Raw genomic sequence first — 19,701 nt, 5'->3', positions numbered from 1 at the left:
GGAGAATCCCAGGGACAGAGAAACCTGGCAGGCTACAGTCCATGCAGTCGCAGAGAGTCAGACACGACTGAGTGACTAAGCACAGTGCATTTCTCTTCTAGATAATTAAACATCATTGACAAGTAGGCATGAGGTGGGATGTGTTTCTTGATGAATCCAAGTCACTGCCCAAAGAATTAAACCCTCACAAATAACCCAACTTCCCACTTTTGACTTTAAACAGATGATTAACAAAAAAGCAGTTGATATGGGGGAAAGTATGCATTAAGAAAGTATACTTACTGGAAAGATGTTTCTTCTACAAAAGAATAAGTAAATACCATTAATATAAGAATTAATAGGGTATGATACAGATTCATATAAAAATGAGTTTGGAATTAATTACTTGTTTTCAATTTTGATTCTCACTTGCTGACATTTATACCTTCTAAATGGAGGGTTGGCAAACTTTTTCTGTAAAGGCCCACAAGGTAAATATTTTAGGCTCTGTGGGCAAAGAGGTAAAACCAAGGATATTAAGTAGGTACTAATATAACAAAAGAGAAACAAATTTCCAAAAATTTTTATCAATGAACTAAGAAATCATAATAAAACGGAATCACTTTGCTGTACACCTGAAACTAATGTAATATTGTCAATCGACTGTACTCCAATATAAGATGAAAAGTAAAAAAAAAAAAGCACATGCATTTTTTTTTGCCAAGCACTTACAGATTTTTTTCAAGTAACTTTCAATAAACCCACTGAAATAAAAAAATAATAATCAAAATCTAGTAATACAGGTCTGCTAATTAGAAGCATGGAATTCTTTTGGGGGGATATTTTTCTTAATTGGTGTTCAACAGTAATGCCCTGTTATCAGATAGATTGCAAACTTTATTTGCAAAAAGTATTCTTAGCTTGTGGTCCATAGAAAAATCAAGTGGCAGACCAGATCTGGTCCATGAGTCACAGTTTGCCAACCCCTTCTGATATGCAAGTTCAAGAAAACAACTCTCCTAGAGAGGTTTTCTGCTAGATGAACATGAGAGTAACATTCCTAGCTAATGAATTAATAATATTCATATAAAATCTTCAAGTAATTCATTATTTTAAGAAAAACTGTTTACTAAATTTTTAATAAAAACACTCGGACAGACATTTTTTGCAGGTAGAGATAAGAGATGACAAGAATTTTAAAGAGCAATCTAATCTGTCTGTACTTCCATGGACGACCAGCAGGGGAACTCAGCCGGATTACATTACACTGGACTGGATTGAAACACAGTACAAAAGAACGGCTATTTATTAACTCACAGAGCAGTTATTTTTAATAACAGGCAATATCCTTGAAACCACACTCATGAAAACATTTTACAATACATATTTATAGTATCATTAGAAACTCCCTTTAAATTTATTTTGGTATAAAAAAAAGTTTAAACCTAATTTCCAAAAGTAGTGTTCACCACAAAATGGCTAGGAGTAAAGAAATGCATTAAGAGAATAAAGCACTTAAAAATCTCATCCATTTACCTCAAACTTACTGTATGACCAAATAGGAGCTCCAAGAGACCTAAATCCGAAGAAATCAAAACCTCAGAAGCAACTATAATACTATAGCTTTCTAGTTTTTACTGAACAATTCTCTTCTAAATACATTTGTACTAAATGTGACATTTAACATTCCATTGTTCTACACTGATAAAACATTTCACAGATTTATTCCAGTGAAATTTTTATCATAAAACTAGAAATTAATTTACATCTTAAGAAGCACAATTCCTAACTTAAAAGGATCTTAAATACATGTACATGTGCTATAAATACCCACCCACGTTGCATCTCTTGGTATTGCTGCACTATGCCACTCCAGGGTGCCTCGCGTATTCTGTGGTGTTTCCTGAAATGTTGCGGTGAGACAGCTCTGTCTTTTCCTCCCTATGTTTGCCACAATGCTTCATGACTCACCTGAGTGTCATCTTGAACATTTCCTACTGCAGGAAAGTTAACCAAAAATATTCTCCAGAGTTTGTTAGAGCCCCTTAGGAGAAACAGTGTCTCGGAAGAAAACTCAATATCCGCAGAAGTTTTCTAGCAAAGTGAAATTTACTTACTTGAAAAGTAGCCTTTCCTCTGAGCATAGCACACGCCAAGCCCACAGACAGAAATCACCAAGGCCACAATGACTACAGCTGCTATGATGCCACTTATGTTGAGATCATCTGGAATGCAAAAGAATCCATTCATGAACTCGTGTCACAAAGATGGACTGATGTAGTCATTCAGTTGCAAAAGCTCAAAAAGCTCCCCTTTGTAGACACACCATAAACAACAGATGGTTTCATGCTCTTTAAGTCTGGTCAACTAACTCACTTACAGGACACGGTTCAAAATTGGCTGGAAATATTAACAGAGCTAAGTTTTATAAGAATCTGTTATATTTGAAAAAGTTCTATGATCCAGAAATAAAATACAAACATATGGCATTCTCTGGCATGCATTTGGAGACACAATAATCCATATGATTAAATATCAGGTTACAAGTGAACTTTAAAGTTCAGTGAGTTCAAGTATTCTCAATACTACCCACCTTATGCCTCACTAAATAGAAAATGTAGTAACACGTATGAAAATAGTGTGTTCTTTCTTTTTAAAAAAAAGGCTGCGATAAAAGGAAGGTATCATTATTCGGGCCGAAAGGAAAGCAGCCACGTGCTCAGTGTGAAGTAGGATCTTGTGGAGCTGTACAGTGAAGCAGCCTGGGAGTAACCAGCAAACCTACGATTCACTTTCTTCTACACTTTACAAAGCACTGATTTAGAATAGTCAACAGATCTGGTTTTGGTGACAAGTTCTTGGTGAGAATTCAAAAAGAAAATTGGAAATGAGACTTCATGAATTATGAATTTCCATAGGTGTGAATTCCAAACCAAGACTGTGAAACATCTAGGATCAAGGGATGAACCTTAAACAAAGTAATTCTAACTTTTGAGTCAGCTTATACCAGAAAGTGTAGGTAATGTGGAAATCATGTTCAAATTAAAGTGATGCTTCTAGGACTGCAAGGAGAGCCAACCAGTCCATCCTAAAGGAAATCAGTCCTGAATATTCATCAGAAAGATGATGCTGAAGCTGAAACTCCAAATTGTGGCTACCTGATGCGAAGAAGTGACTCACTGGAAAAGATCCTGATGCTGGGAAAGATTGAAGGCAGGAGGAGAAGGGGATGACAGAGGATGAGATGGTTGGACCAACTCGATGGACATGAGTTTGAGTAAGTTCTGGGAGTTGGTGATGGACAGGGAAGCCTGGCATGCTGCAGTCCATGGGGTCGCAAAGAGAACCGAACTGAACTGAACTGGGAAAACATAAAATTCTAAATTTTATGTATTTATTTACTGCATGCTAGGAAAAAACCAACTAGTATGTCAAAACTATGACTTCATAGATAGTATTTCTTAAGATGAGGCTAAATTGATATTAAATACGAGCATTAAAAGAAAAGAAAAAGGATGAATTTTTCTAATAACTCTAAAGCAGCATTGAGAGGGATATTTTCTGATAATTTAAGGAAATGCTCACGTCTAACTATAAACATTTAGCTTGTGAGTCAGTTAGGTGGATAGTATGTATACCTGAATTTCAAAAAGAGCTGGAATTCAAACTTGTGGAAATTAGAGTATAGTACTGAATAGCTTTACTTTAGGATATCCTGAAGTCTAATAAGAATGTTTTCTTAAAAAAAAATGATGCTAAGAGTTAACCGTACATAAACAGTATGACTTACTGCCTACACATCTGCATACCTCAAAAAGCACTGAATAAATGAACTTCTGACCCCACAAAGCTGAAGACAACTTCCTGAGTCAGGGGGAGCCCTCAGTACTCTGCTTTAGAGTGCAGCCCTCCGGAGTGACCTTTAACCCTCTGGGTGCTATCTCCAGTTCATCCCTATTACACAACCATTTTCAAACAAATGACTTTCATACAAGAAAGAATTAAAATATTTTATTACAAGTAAGACTGATAAAAACTATCAGGGTCATTCTGAAATTCATGCAATCTGAAAAGATTCTTGAATCTGAATTTTATTGGACTCTAAGAAACTTATTTTATGTAATTTATATGAATTATGTTTTACAGCAAACTAGATCCATAACTATATTCAACATGTCTTGGGAGTTCCCGGCTGGCCTAGTGGTTAGGACTTGCACTTTCATTGCTGTGTCCCAGGTTCAGTCTCTGGTTGGGGAACTGAGATCCTGCAAGCCACAAGACACAGTCAAAAGACCCCAAAAAATAACAAAAAAGAGTCTTTTTAGCCTGCAATAAGTATAAACATAGTATTTAGGGGGACTGAAAAAATTAACAATTAAAATAGCCAATACTTAACAGAGCTCATAATTCACCAATGCCATCCTAACACTTTTGAATATTATTTTAATCTTCATACCAACCTTATGAGGACAGTATTTCACTATTTCCATTTTGGGGAGACTGAGGCACAGAGGTTAATTAACTTATTCAAGAGCATGCAGTTCATAAGTGGCAAAGCTGGAATTCAGATCCCTACTCCCAGTCCTTGACCCTGAGCACTTAACAACACTCTTGAGCTTTTGTTTGAAAGAGGATTGCTCAGCTGAGCATATTATTTCAATAATTATTCCAAAATCTGTAAAATACAATGATAAATATCCTTGGCTTGTTTGGAAGGTGGATTAAAACAGCATCTTTGCTTTTTTGTAACATTATGTCAAGCTGATTTTAAACATTCCCTCTGGTTTATCCTTCACATGACATAGCCTTTACCTATCTCTCGCTCCCTCCACTCTTAAATAACTGTGCATTCTAACTGCAAACTCTTTGTTCGTCCTAATATTTCATGCTTACCTACTTGCATTCGTTTCCCAGGACACCTGCGATGTCCAACAGAATTACGGGCTTCGCAGGAATATTCTCCACTGTCCATTTTTGAAACAGTATTAAATTGCTATTCATGGAAGAAAAAAATATATCTTTAAGCAATAACTCTATCAGTAGACTCCTAAAAGAACCTCATGTAATATATGTGCCTAGAAACAGTGAGAGTTTTGACCTCTTTGAGGCCTTTTCCTCTCTTCTCTACCCACTGTCCACATCCCTCTTCTTTCTGCATCTTTCAGCATGGTGGGATAGAAAGCTTTCTCTTGTGCATTCTCACTTTATGGAATCGTCAGTCCCAAGGACCAGGCTCCTTTAAAGATAGTCACCATGAACTCAAAGCCAAGGTTTATGTGTAAATAATAAGTTAGACTGAAACCAAAAATGATCTTCCAGCACATGATAACTGGGGATTCAAAGGAAGCCGCTGTCATCCATATGCTGGAGGCTGTTTTGCTCATTTCTCAGAAAATAACCCATTTTGGCTCTACCCTGGTGCACCCCTTTGACATCACAGATATTTCAAGGGTTGGGGCTGAGGAAAGCGAATCTATATCATTTCAGACTCGCCTTGGGGCTTTTCATCACCTGCTTTGAGAAGAAATAAATTTGCGAAGTAAATATAGCCAAGTGTGAAAGCAGATTTTCTGCCCAGTTTCTCAGTGTAAAATCACTCGGACCTGCTGACTTAAGGCTGCTGACTCAGAAAGGGCCAGGGCGTCCTTCCTTATTGAGCAATCACACCCACTGACATGCTGATCCTTCAGTCACTTTACCGATATGCTTTATTAGTCACCAGAAGATCTAGGTTTTAAATGTTACTGTACACTTGCAGATTGAAGGGAGGAAAAAAAACATTATACTCTCTTAAAATTCATTAGAATTTTTATTACCATGCCTTCAAAACTTTCTCACAATGATTGTGGCAGTGATCCTGCACTGCTAAAAATGCAGCATTTTTAAACTGACACATTACTTTGAATGAAAAAAAAAGTTTCAGATTTAATGATCTTCTTTTACTCCCACCTCGACCCTAAAAAGTCAGAGATGAGACAGTAAAATACCTTTATTTGTAAATGTCATTAACTCGAAAGAGCTTTTTTTAAAAATAGGTTTCCATCAATATTCCTCAGAAAAGCTTTTTGATCCATCAATCTGGACTAAAGCTAAAGTATTAGATATTCAAGTCACAGAGTTTTTGATGAGCTAGTCATGGCAGAGTTTAACGACAGACATCCTAGCACATGCTGGCAACAGGCACTGTTCTCACATGGCTGGCACCGAGGTCAGGACACCCCCATTTTCGATTTTTTAAAAAAGTTTTTATTATAGTACAGGTGATTTACAATGTTGTGCTAGTCTCTAGTGTTCAATTATACATACATATAAATCTCTACCCTTTTTCAGAATCTTTTCCCTTATAGTTGATTACAAGATGTTGAATCCAGTTCCCTGTACTATACATTAGGACCTTGTTGTTTATCTATTTGATGTATAGTAGCTTTGTATCTGCTGATCCCAAACTCCTAATTTATCCTTCCCTTTCCCCTTAGGTAACCATAAGGTCCCTTTCTATCTCTGTGAGTCTGTTTCTGTTATAAGTTCATTTGTATCGTGTTTTAGATTCCACATATAAATGATGTCATACAATATTTGTCTTTATTTCACTTAGTATGATAATCTCTAGGTCCATCCATGTTGTTGCAAATGGCATTATTTCACACACACGTATATGTACACACATCACATGTACTTTATCCATTCATCTGTTGATGGACATTTTGGTTGCTTCTACATTTTGATTACTGTAAACAGTGCTTTATAAACACTGAGGTGCATGTATCTTTTCAAATTAGTTTTCTCGGGAAAACTATATGCCCCGTGACACTGCTGGGTCATATGGTAGCTCTATTTTTAGTTTGTTAAGGAATCTCCATACTGTTTTCCATAGTGAATGAACCAGTTTACATTTCCGCCAATGGTGTAGGAGAATTCCCTTTCCCAAGAGAGTTTTCATGCATTTAGTGTAAATGCATATAGTATAAATATGAGACTGCACGTGGTACCTTTCCAGGCCTGATCCGTCATCATGACCATCTCAGTCATGCCTCAGGCCCTTGGTGCCAAGCTCCGTGTGCCCAGCTCCCCAGTCCTCTGTTTTGTCTTCTCGTCCCCTATGGCGGCGTTTCCCATCACTTCTCTGTGTGAGTGGCTCCATCCTTCCTGCTCCCCTTGCCTCTCTCTACTTAATGAGCAATGGTATCAGCCCTCTACTCACATTATTTTAGTTCTAATAATTTCTTTTTCCCAAATGCAAGACAGTTATTAGGCCAATGCTTAAAATGACCTTACCAGAGTTCCAGATTTTGGATTCATTGTGTATGAGCTGTTGGTGATTTGGGAGCCAAGTTTTGGATTCTCTGACAAAGGGACGCCATTCTTAAACCATGTATATTCAGGAGCTGGGTTGCCTTCTTTGTCCTGACATCGCAGCTCTACCACAGTTCCACGCAGAGCAGAATTGGGCACTTCACATGATGGAACTGCCGGAGCCACTGAAGGTTGGACGTCAAATGGCATTGGTTATTTACAAGCTGAAGAAGTATATTAACAGCCCGGTGAAGATGGACTTATTGGACATCTGTGATAGAGACTGGCTATTATTCAAGAGACCCACTTCCTTTCTTCACTAGCACACAGCCAGGCCACACTTGCCAGACCCCTCGCAGCCAGATGGGGTCACATGCATGAGTTCTAGCCAATGGAATACATGCTATTCCCAGCCTTGACCTAGAAAAACTTCCTGTATGATTCGCCATTCCTTCCTTCTAAAATGGAGCAGGACCCTATGGTCCTTGCCCCTGCCCCCATCCTCCCCTCATGTCCTTTGCCTGCCTTTTTTTTTTTTTTTTTTTTTAGTAATTGAAGAAGAATTGCTCTACAATATTGGTTTGATTTTTGCCATGCATCAACACTGGGGCTTCCCTGGTGGCGCTAGTGGTGAAGTACTTGTCTGCCAATGCAGCAGAAGTTAGAGACACTGGTTCGATCCCTGAGTTGGGAAGATCCCCTGGAGGAGGACAAGGCAATCCACTCCAGTATTCTTGCCTGGAGAATCCCCTGGACAGAGGAGCTTGGTGGGCTACAGTCCATAGGGTTACAAAGAATTGGACATGACTGAAGTGACTTAGCACGCATGCATACATCAACACGAAATAGCCATAGGTATATATATGTTCCCTCCCTCTAGGTTGTTACAGAGCCCCAGTTTGAGTTACCTGAATCATACACTCTGCCTGCCTTTTGTCTGTGGAAAAAATTTAGTCAAAGAGTAAGTTTAATCAGAGAAGTGAGAAAATGCAGAAACAAAGGAAAACAGTCAAAAGAGACCAAATAACAACAGTTTAGTCATTAAGCATAGTCGAGGACCTTCATTCCTTCTGAAGGGCTATAGATAATATTCTGAGCCATAGCCTGTCTTATAGATACTGAAATCCCAGATGGAGAAGCTAACTCATGATGCCCAGACTGTAGCTGCCACAATTCTGAGAATTGGCCTCAAAGAAATGGAAACAAACTATCCTGGAACTGAAGATTGTACCTAAAACTATCAAGATGGTGTGGATCAGACTACCAATGACCAATCTCAAGATGACTGTCAGAGCTGACTGTGCTGTTTCTGCATGTAACACCCTCCTCTGTATATAAAAGCTCTTACCCCTTGATTGCTGGGGGGTGAGGGCAGTTGGGGTCTGGACAGGGCTGCCCCCTGCCCCTGTCCCCAGCATTGCCAATACCCAAAATAAAGCACACTTTTCTTTCCACCAGGGCTTCCCTTGTGACTCAGCTGGTAAAGAATCCACCTGCAATGTGGGAGACCTGGGTTCAATCCCTGGGTTGGGAAGATGCCCTGGAGAAGGGAAAGGCTACCCATTCCAGTATTCTGGCCTGGAGAAATCCATAGACTGTATAGTCCATGGGGTCGCAAAGAGTCAGACAAGACTGAACGACTTTCACTTCACATCACTTCCTTTCCAGCAACCTGGCCTCTTGAATGGCTTTCGAGGGGCAAGCAGTGGGACCTGGGTTTGGTAATACTCCTACCCCTCCCACTACCAGCTAGGTGTCATGACCCATGGTGACCTCAGAAAGCTATGTATTGAAGATGTTAGTCTTGCATTAGCTTGGACCTCTACTGATTTGGAATCTCCCTGCAATGTGGGAGACCTGGGTTCCATCCCTGACTTTGGGAAGATCCCCTGGAGAAGGGAATGGCAACCCACACCAACCCAACCCACATTCTTGCTTGAAGAATTCCATGGACAGAGGAGCTTGACAGGATATAGTCCATGGAGATGCAAAGACTATTATTATCTATTATTTATCTATTATCTATCTATCTATATTACCTATTATCTGTCTATTATCTATTACAACTATTATCTCTGTCCCCAACCATTTAGACTTGACTCACATGAGGGAAGAAACTTCTATCATGTAAGCCACTCACTGAGAGTTCAAGGCTTACCTGTTACAATAGGAAGCACAACATTAGCTACTACAACAATTATTCTTTTTTAGATAAACAATCTCTACTTTCCCTCTCACCAATGGTTTTAATGTATTATTATCAACTATATTCAAAGTCAAAGCTGAGAATATTTTCAGGACCAGTATTCAAACAAAAATCCTTTTCAGGCCAAGAAAGAAAATACCTGTGTTAGTGTTATTCTAGGGTTCTATCCTATTCCTGGATTTACGGAAAGTCTGGTTTAAAGTCAAGTCAAATTTGTAAAGTAAACCAGACGTTTCTTAAATCCAGGAAAACCCAGAGCTGTCTGTGTAGGCAGAATTCAACACGGTCCCCCAAGTTCCCAGGCCCTGGTGTGTATACACTTTCTCTCAGTTATTCAAACCAAACACAAATGTAGGTCCTACTCTGAAGGGGTCTTAGAGTTGTAATTAAGGTTGCAAATCTGTCTTTAAGGGAAGGGAGATTGCATAGATGGTTCTGCCCTAAGCACATGACCTCTTGATTTTTTAAATTAGTTTTTATTGGGGCACAGTTGCTTTATAATGTTGTGTCAGTTTCTACTGTTCAGCAAAGTGAGTCAGCTATCAGCTCAGTTCAGTCGCTCAGTCATGTCCGACTCTTTGCGACCCCATGGACTGCAGCACCCCACGCTTTCCTGCCCTTCACTACCTCACAGAGTTGCTCAAACTCATGTCCATTGAGTGACTGATGCCATCCAACCATCTCATCCTCTGTAGCCTCCTTCTCCTCCTGCCCTCAATTTGCCAAACATCAGGCTCTTTTCCAATGGGTCAGTTCTTAAATCAGCTATGCATATATACATATATCCCCTATTTTTCAGATTTCCTTCCCTTTAGGTCATCACAGAGCATTGAGCAGAGTTCCCTGAGCTATGCAGTAGGTTCTCATTCATTATTTTCAATTTCTTTCTTTTTCACTTGTGCTTTGCAGCATGTGGGATCTTAGTTCCCCAATCAGGGACGGAACCCTTGCTCCCTGTGGTGGAAGTGCAGCGTCTTAACCACTAGACCACCAGGGACCAGTCCCACATGATCTCTTTGAAAAAGCAGTTTTCTCTGGTTAGTCACAGAAGGGAAATCAGACATTCAAACACAAGAAGGAGTCCATGCTTTTGTTAGGTTGTAGATGGACAGGCCAAGGAATGTGGCGGCTGTAGAACTGAGTGTGGCCCCAGCTGACAGCCAGCATGGAATGGGGACTTCAGTTCTACAACTATGTGTTCACCAACCAGGTGGTTTAGTGACTCTGCAGTGTCCGACTCTTTGTGACCCCACACTGTAGCCTGTCAGGCTCCTCTGTCCATGGGATTTTCCACACAAGAATACTGGAGTGGGTTGCCATTTCCTTCTCCAGGGGATCTTCCTCACCCAGGGATTGAACCTGGGTCTCCTGCATTGCGGCGGATTCTTTACCAACTGAACTACCAGGGAAGCCCAATCATAAGGAAGTGAAATCTGCCAATGAGCATGAACGAGGTTGGCAGCAGAGTTTTCTCCAGAACCTCCAGTCAAGAATTGAGCCCAGCTGACTCCTTGATTTCAGCCTTGTGATAGATACCCTGGGTAGACAACCCAGCCATGGTGCTAGGCTTCTGATCTACAGAACCTTGAGCTAATAAACAGGTGGGTTTTTAAAAATGTTTGTATTTACTTATTTGGCTGAGCGGAGTCTTAGTTGTAGCATGTGGGATCTTTAATCTTCATTACGGCACACAAACTCTTAATTGCAGCATGTGGGATCTAGTACCCTGACTAGGGCCCCCTGCATTGGGAGCATGGAGTCTTAGTGACTGGTATACCAGGGAAGTCCCAGATGGGTGGTATTTTAAACTGCTAAGTTTGTAATCATTTATTATGTAGCAACAGAAAACTAATACACCAGCTGAATCTCCTGCAAGATTTTCTGAATTAAATTTCTTCTGTAACAGTACATCATTAGTATTTTAGAAACAGCCTACATATAATAGAAAAAGGAAGAGGAGTTACTTTATTCTCTTTGCTTGACAGTTTATAGTGACATCTAAGAGAAGAATGGATCAGTTCCTCCACCAGTGATCATCATGGGCAGTTACTGTCTATCAGTGCATCTTAGAGTAACTAATTGTACTGGCTTTGCATTTAACCTTATCAGGATCCAAATATTGGTCCAGACACTAGTTGTGCAGCCCTGGAAAATCACTTAACATCTATATATTCATCCATAAAAAACAGGTTGTCCGTGGTAAAATTACACACTTGAAAGAGCCTAACACATACTAGCTGCACAATAAATGCTAATTTCTTTTCTTACCAGAATAACTTCTATACTTCCCCAGCCTATAGTTTCTAAAAAGTCTATTTTATTGAAGTATACTTGATTTACAATGTTGTGTTAATTTCTGCTGTGCAGCAAAGTGATTCAGATACATACACATATAATCACTGTTTTTCATATTATTTTCCAATATGGTTTATCACAGAAGACTGAATATAGCTCCCTGAGCTATAGAGTAGGACCTTGTTCATTAGATATATGATAGTTTGCATTTGCTAACTCCAATACATTTTTGTTTTATTGGTTTTCTATCATCTCACTTGAGACTATTTTATATAATAAGAGAATCACTACATATGCTGAAAGTGACTGAAAAATAAACTCTTGAGGAAAATGCTTCTATGTACAGTGTAGGATCCCCTGGAGAGGGAAATGGCAAACTGCTCCAGTGTTCTTGCCTGAAAAATCCCATGGACAGAGGAGCCTGGTGGGCTACAGTCCATGGGGTGGCAAAGAGTCAGACACGACTGATCACGCATGCACACAGTGTAGGATCATTAAGATTTACCCCAGTCTTAACTGGAAAGAGACTTTGTCACAATGAAGTAGTAATAGTAAAATGTCAGCAGCCAGTGAGGTGAAGAGGCTGCTACCGGGAAGGTGGTGCTGGAGGTCCACCTTTATAACTTTACTCCCTGGGGCCCTGAGTTGCCTCACTGCTCTGGAGCTGGGTGAGGGGATGAGGGCGGGAACAGTAACCACACACACACAAGCACATCACCTAATACTTCTAGAGTGACCGTATCCTCTTCCAGGTTTTGACCTTGTTCCGATGGGGCACTAACTTCACAACGATATTTCCCGGCATCATTTCTTGTAACATTTTTGATCCGTATGCTGAAATCTATCATCTCAGCTCGATCCTTAAAATCACCTTTTAGAAAAAGAAGACAATGATGTTAATAATGAGGCAATAACTTTCTATACACTACCTTCTTCTAATCACTTTGTTCAGTAATCACTGCATTTATTTTCCTATTAATAAACTCAATTTAAAACCTTAAAATTGTTTATGAGTGCTGCTATTTCTAATTTCTTTTCTTTTTTTTTTTTTTTTAGAATCTTATACTGTCACAAAAGAACACTCAGTTCTAACCACTGGATTATTTTGAACTAAATCCCAGCATCATTGCATTGTATCTATCATTATCAACACTTTAAAAGCTCACTACATATAAAACAAGAAGATCAGGGAGTATAAAGAAATGTGCAACAAAAAATTTTATACAGAAAACACTGGATAAAGGTGGTCATATTTACCTTCCCCTAAGTGCCAACCAGGAGTTGGTGACGGACAGGGAGGCCTGGCATGCTGCAATTCATGGGGTCGCAAAGAGTCGGACATGACTGAGCGACTGATCTGATCTGAAGTGCCAACCCCCTAAGCTTCTCAGTGATGACCTAGCTTTCTGGATCACCCGGAAATAGGGTAAAGTTATTACTAAAATTGAGCAGCGACCCTCCATCCCAACCCCACACCATCTTTTCTTCCATTCTGTCAAGAATTTAATCTACCGGACTGGCAAAAACAACTGTTATCTTACATCCTCTAGGAGTGAGATGAAAAATGAACAGTCCAGAGCCTCCATGGAGTTCACCCACTTCTATTCTGTCCTCTGTTTTTGCTGTTCTGTTTTGGGTCTTGGTTTCTCCTGGTTTTACATCACACTTGGAGAAAGCAATGGCAGCCCACTCCAGTACTCTTGCCTGGAAAATCCCATGGACAGAGGAGCCTGGTAGGCTACAGTCCATGGGGTCCCAAAGAGTCGGACACGACTGAGTGACTTCACTTTCACTCTGCTGGTTTCACATCACACTTACAGAAACACATTCTCAGTCACTAGCCACGTCCTGTTCTCGTTGGTGAATCAAAGGGTCTGGGGTATATGGCGCTCTCTTTCTCTCACCTCATTGAGTCTACAACTTCTTACCTTGAAGAGCCTGTTGATAGTAGACAAAGGAAACACCGCGCCCCAATTTCTTCCACTCCAATCTGGAGGAAACGGTCTTCTTTGGGTATTTACAGGCTAAAATAGCCTCTAGAAACAACAACAAAAAATATTTGTTTTCTAACTGTTCCTCTGAGATTATATTTTACTTAATAGATTTTAAACAGCCTTATTCTTTTATCCACTCATTAATTCATTTATTCATAAATTTCCTCATCAGGTACCAAGCTGGCTTAATTTAAAGATGAAGGGAAAGCTCTGAAATTCTTTAGCAAAATAATTTTGTGTCACTACGCTACTTTTGCTAGTTCTTGAGCCTCAGTTCCCATCTGTAAAATAAGACAATACCTCATAGAGTTGTTGAGTCTTCATATACAAATGGGCTTCCCTGGTGGTTCACACAGTAAAGAATCCTCCTGCAATGCAGGAGGCCTGGGTTCGATCCCTGAGTTTCAGAAGATTCCCCAGAGAAGGGAAAGGCTACCCACTCCAGTATTTCTGCCTAGACAATTCCATGGACAGAGGAGTCTCACGGGCTACAGTTCACCGGGTCGCAAAGAGTCAGACAACTGAGCAACATGTTTTCACTAATACAATAATAGATGCAAAGCACACAGGCCTGGATGTAGTAAGTCCTTTACAGAAAGGGCTATGATTAATTAACTCTTTCTCTCCCATCTTGGTCTTCAAAGAGTTTAGAGCCCAGGAGATGAGGCAAATAAGATGATGGAGTTCCGGTGATGAGTGCCAGGATAGAGGTCAGTAGTAGATGCTTCACACCTACTGCCTGAGAAAGGCACATATGGCCCAGGCCAGGTCACGGTATGGAGCTTCAGATGGCCCCTCAGCACGCTACCTTCTCACCCAGCACCCTTTGATAGTCTTCTCTGTGAGTACATGAATACCAACCCAACATGGTCTCCAAATAAATCCACCTCACCTTCACCTCAATCCAGAAAAAATATAAAAAGATTTAATCCAGGCCTCAGGTCTAACCGCCTCAATGTAGCTCCCCAGGGTCACATTACCACAGGCAATTTACTGCACTTACGTCATAAAGGAATTCCAGGAACTACCCAAGGCGCCCTCTCTTTTAGCTGTCCGAACAAGACGACAGGGAGGAAAAAACCAGTGCCCGCCTACCAACTGCTTCAAGTTGCCAAATGGAAACCTCTAGTCCTGTGCATTTTTAAAGGATGTTTCAACCAGGCTCTCCAGAGTGTCAACTTCATAATTCTTTTTGTTTTTTTTTTTTAATTTTTATTTTACATTGGGATATAGCTTACCATATTGTGTTAGTTTCAGGCACACACAAAGCGATTCAGTTACACATGTATATGTATCTATTCTTTTTCAGATTCTTTTCCCATATAGGTTATTACAAAGTATTAAGCAGCATTCTCCTCAATTTCTTATTTCTGAAACGTTTTTCCTTCACAGTATATTATAGTTTGACCTAAAAAACACTATATTTAACTAGAAGAGAAACTATACTAAAAAATCCTTTCTATATCTCTGATACCATTAAAAATTATTTCAAGATGTTAAATGATATGATAGATTAAAAAAGCATACTTGTATTTACATGACATATTCTATTAAAAATATACAAATAGATATGAACAAAAAACCTACATGAATATGCATGAAAATATTAACCCAGCAATGATTTTTATGTGACAGAAGTATGATTTTTCTGTTACATGTAGTTTCTACATTTTTTCTTGTTCCACACACATTGCTAGAAACATAGAAATAGAATAACAGGTCATGGCAAATAAAAAGTAGGACAGAGAAAAGAAAGAGGAGAAAACAATCTGAAAGATGTGTTTAAGGATGTCTAAAGTTTTAAAAGCAGGTTTTATATCACAAACAGACATCATTTTAGAGACATGTTTACAACCACGCTACACAGACGAATGTGTGCCGAGGGACTTGTCTGAGGAAACACAGCTCTGTTCTGTTGATTAAGGAGAATGGGCGGTGGCCTTCCGGAGTCTTGAGTTTTAGATAGGTTTCCTTCCCGTATTTTGTTGAGTTTCCAACAATTAAACACACACCCACATTCATTTTTAGCACACACTCCTAGGTCTTAGGAATACGTTTATACTCAAATAATCACATTGTTTCACGTATCTAACTGGACACACACACACCCCTTTTGGTGAATTCTTCCTGATTTCTATATTCATTACTCTATGAAAAACCTCTGTAGAAATTATGTTAAATAGTGTAACCAAGTTTTCTTAAGTGCAGTAACTCTATTCCAGCTTCAATCACATTGACCATATAAAATATGGAGAAATGGAATTTGTCCAAAGTATACTGAGTACTTGCTTCCCAGGTGGCTCAGTGGTAAAGAATCCGCCTGCCAATGCAGGAGATGCAGGTTTGATGCCTGGTTTGGGAAGACCCTCTGGAGAATGAAAAGGCAACCCATTCCAGTATTCTTGCTGGGAAATTCCATGGACAAAAGGTGGGCTACAGTCCACGGGGTCGCAAAAGAGTCAGACAGGACTTAGCAACTAAGGAACAACAATAATGAGTACTTACTGTGTGTCTGCCATTGTTCTTGAGCTATAGCAGTGAAATCAAAGATCCCTGCCCTTTGGGATCTTACAATTTGCAGGGGGTCAGACACACAACAAACATCACAAAGTGAGTTATACAGTACATGAAGAGGTCATTAGTGCTATGTAAATAGGGTAGATCAAAGTCCGGGGAGTTTGGGAATGCTGGGGGAAGGGAATGTAATTTTTAAATAAATACAGTAGTAAGAGCTTGCCTCATTTAGAAGGTGATATTTGACCAAAGACTTAAAAGAGGGAATTTGGATTTTTCAACTCCCTAGAATCTGAATTTCACCTTGTGGTTCTTCGGGAGTGTTACAAGCATGGAAACACTTTGACCTCCAAAGCTGTGAGAAACAGTACATCTGCTAGAAGCATGGGGCCAACATCTGAGGATAAAGAACTCAATGGACTTAGAAGCTATAGTTTTTCCTGAAGTCATGTATGGATGTGAGACTGGACCATAAAGAAAGCTGAGCGTCAAAGAATTGATGCTTTTGAACTGTGGTGCTGGAGATGACTCTTGAAAGTTCCTTGGACTGCAAGGAGATCAAACCAATCAATCCTAAAGGAAATCAGTCCTGAATATTCATTGGAAGGACTGATGCTGAAGCTCCAATACTTTGACCACCTGATGCAAAGAGCTGACTCACTAGAAAAGACTCTGATGTTGGGAAAGATTGAAGGCAGGAGGAGAAAGGGACGACAGAGGATGAGATGGTTGGACGGCATCACCGACTTGATGGACAGGAGTCTGAGCAAGTTCCAGGAGTTGGTGTGGACAGGGAGGCCTGGTGTGCTGCAGTCCATGGGGTCTCAAAGAATCGGACACGACTGAGTGACTGAACTGAACTGAGCTAGACTTAGAAGCTAACTACTACAAACCTTCTTCTCTCTTTTCAGCCAAAATTCAACTCACGACCAGCATGCTCTTCTTTCTGTATATAGCCCTCTGGCTCATTATGCCATATTATGTGCTCAGTTGCTTGGTCGTGTCCAGCTCTTTGCAACTCCATGGACTGTAGCCCACCAGGCAACTCTGTCCATAGCATTTTCCAGGCAAGAATGCTGGAGTGGCTTGCCATCTCCTACTCTAGGGGATCTTCCCCACCCAGAGATCGAACCCACATCTCTTATGTCTTCTGCATTGGCAGATGGAGGCTTTACAACTAGCGCCACATGGGAAACCCAAGATGTCATAATATAGTAGTTTAAGGCACAGGCTTTGGAATCAGACCTTTGCCATAAACTAGATGTGTTGCTACTGGGCAAATTATTTAACTTTTTATAAAAAGATATAGTTGTGTTCATATCTGTAAAATGAGAAGAGCAATATTATTCATCTTGCAAAGCTGTCATAGAGATTAAATGAGATAATATATTTACACATTTGGGTGCATATGGTCCATGCTCCATAAATGGTCATTATTCCTTTCATTCATGAGGTACTTCTCTTACTTACAGTTGTAAGCTTGCCCTGGCATGACAAAAATCCATACTTAACACCATCATATATTTGCTACCAAATTACTCAGATTTGAACTGAAGTGTTACCTGTGTTTGAGACAGCAAAGAAAATAATGTAGATATAAATCATACTTTTCCCAAACAAGGCATATTGAAATATAAAAATGCACCAAGTTTTTCTATTAAGATGATTATTACATTGCCAAAAATACCTGTGTTGGTTTGGATTGAGAAAAGGTAATTCTTTGTTTGGAAAAGGCATTCTTTTCAACATGTAGCAAAATAATCATTTTTAGGAATCACACAGAATCATTGTGAATATTCATTTTTCTAGTTGCTGTATTGTCGACTATTGTTTGATTTTCACTTCTATGCTCAAGTTAGAAATCATCAAAATCTTACATAATGCAAGAATAGAATTGGTACTACCAAAGTAATTCTGACAAATTGCCATAAATTACTTCTGTGGAGAAAAGCATGCTATTAAATTCTGACTTACAGTTGAACACTCTCTGCATAAGGCTGCTCATATATGAGCATTACATATATGTCTTTTAAGACATGCCTCAAAAGAGAGATCAGACATTTGAAATCAGTTTCTTAAATGTTTATCATGTAAAGAAGTATCACACTTAAGAAATAGTAATTTTTCAGGTTGCCCAGCATTATTAATGTGTTCTAGGTAAAAAGATCCTTCAGAAAAGTAGTAGAGAGTCAAAACTAAAGTAAATTGATAAAAACTCCTATAACTCTTTTTGGACAAGAAAGCTTGGCGTGCTACAGTCCATGGGGTCGAAAAGAGTCAAACACAACTGAGCGACTGAACAGCAATAATTGTTTTTGTTGTTGTTATTGGATCCTTAGGGGCTTCCCTGGTGACTCAGTGGCAAAGAATCCACCTGCCAATGCAAGAGATGTGGTGGATCTGATCTCTGGGTCAGGAAGATCCCCTGGAGAAGGAAACAGCAAACCCCTCCAGTATTCTTGCCTGGGGAATCCCACAGACAAAGGAGCTTGGCGAACTAATCCATGGGTCAAAAAGAGTCAGACATGACTGAAGTGACTGAGCATGTACACATTAGATCCTTAAAGTTTAAAAAAAAATTGTTATAAAATACACATAACTTAAAATTTACCTTAATGATTTTTACTGTACAGTTCAATAGTGTTCAATATATTCACATTGATGTGTAAGCAATCTCCAGAACTCTTTTATCTTGTAAAATTGAAACTTTATATCTGTTAAATACCAACTCCTCCCTTACAAATATTTTAAGAAGCTAAAATAAATTTAAAAAATGATATCCTTAATAGGTTATATTAATGTTATCTTTTCATACTGTTCATGGCAAATAGATGGGGAAACAGTGGAAACAGTGGCTGACTATTTTTCTGGGCTCCAAAATCACTGCAGATGGTGACTGCAGCCATGAAATTAAAAGACGCTTACTCCTTGGAAGGAAAGTTATGACCAACCTAGACAGCATATTGAAAAGCAGAGACGTTACTTTGTCAACAAAGGTCTGTCTAATCAAGGCTATGGTTTTTCCAGTGGTCATGTATGGATGTGAGAGTTGGACTGTGAAGAAAGCTGAGCACCAAAGAATTGATGCTTTTGAAATGTGGTGTTGGAGAAGACTCTTGAGAGTCCCTTGGACTGCAAGGAGATTCAACCAGTGCATCCTAAAGGAGATCAGTCCTGGGTGTTCATTGATAGGACTGATGATGAAGCTGAAACTCCAATACTTTGGCCACCTGATTCGAAGAACTACTCATTTGAAAAGACCCTGATGCTGGGAGGGATTGAGGGCAGGAGGAGAAGGGGCCGACAGAGGATGAGATGGTTGGATGGCATCACCAACTCAATGGACATGGGTTTGGGTGAACTCCGGGAGTTGGTGATGGACAGGGAGGCCTGGCGTGCTGCGGTTCATGGGGTTGCAAA

At 39.6% G+C, this 19,701-nt stretch overlaps 1 protein-coding gene across 1 annotated transcript in view; it reads right to left on the bottom strand.

The window, feature by feature from the left end:
- Nucleotides 1-823: 823 nt before the first annotated feature.
- The window catches only part of JAM2 (junctional adhesion molecule 2), a 73,277-nt gene continuing 54,399 nt past the window's right edge, over nucleotides 824-19,701 (bottom strand). The window contains 7 exon segments of the mRNA XM_086412546.1: nucleotides 824-918; nucleotides 920-965; nucleotides 2,093-2,204; nucleotides 4,873-4,972; nucleotides 7,255-7,457; nucleotides 12,492-12,644; nucleotides 13,702-13,809. Coding sequence (XP_086268672.1) covers nucleotides 877-918; nucleotides 920-965; nucleotides 2,093-2,204; nucleotides 4,873-4,972; nucleotides 7,255-7,457; nucleotides 12,492-12,644; nucleotides 13,702-13,809 — 764 coding nt within the window. The 3' untranslated portion in view covers nucleotides 824-876.

Source organism: Bos grunniens, chromosome 1 (genome assembly GCF_055505025.1).
Source record: "Bos grunniens cultivar Pamir isolate PY7600 chromosome 1, Bosgru_T2T1.0, whole genome shotgun sequence".
Lineage (NCBI taxonomy): Eukaryota > Metazoa > Chordata > Mammalia > Artiodactyla > Bovidae > Bos > Bos grunniens.
The sequence above is the reverse complement of the archived record's forward strand: the minus strand, read 5'-3'. Positions and strand labels throughout refer to the sequence as shown.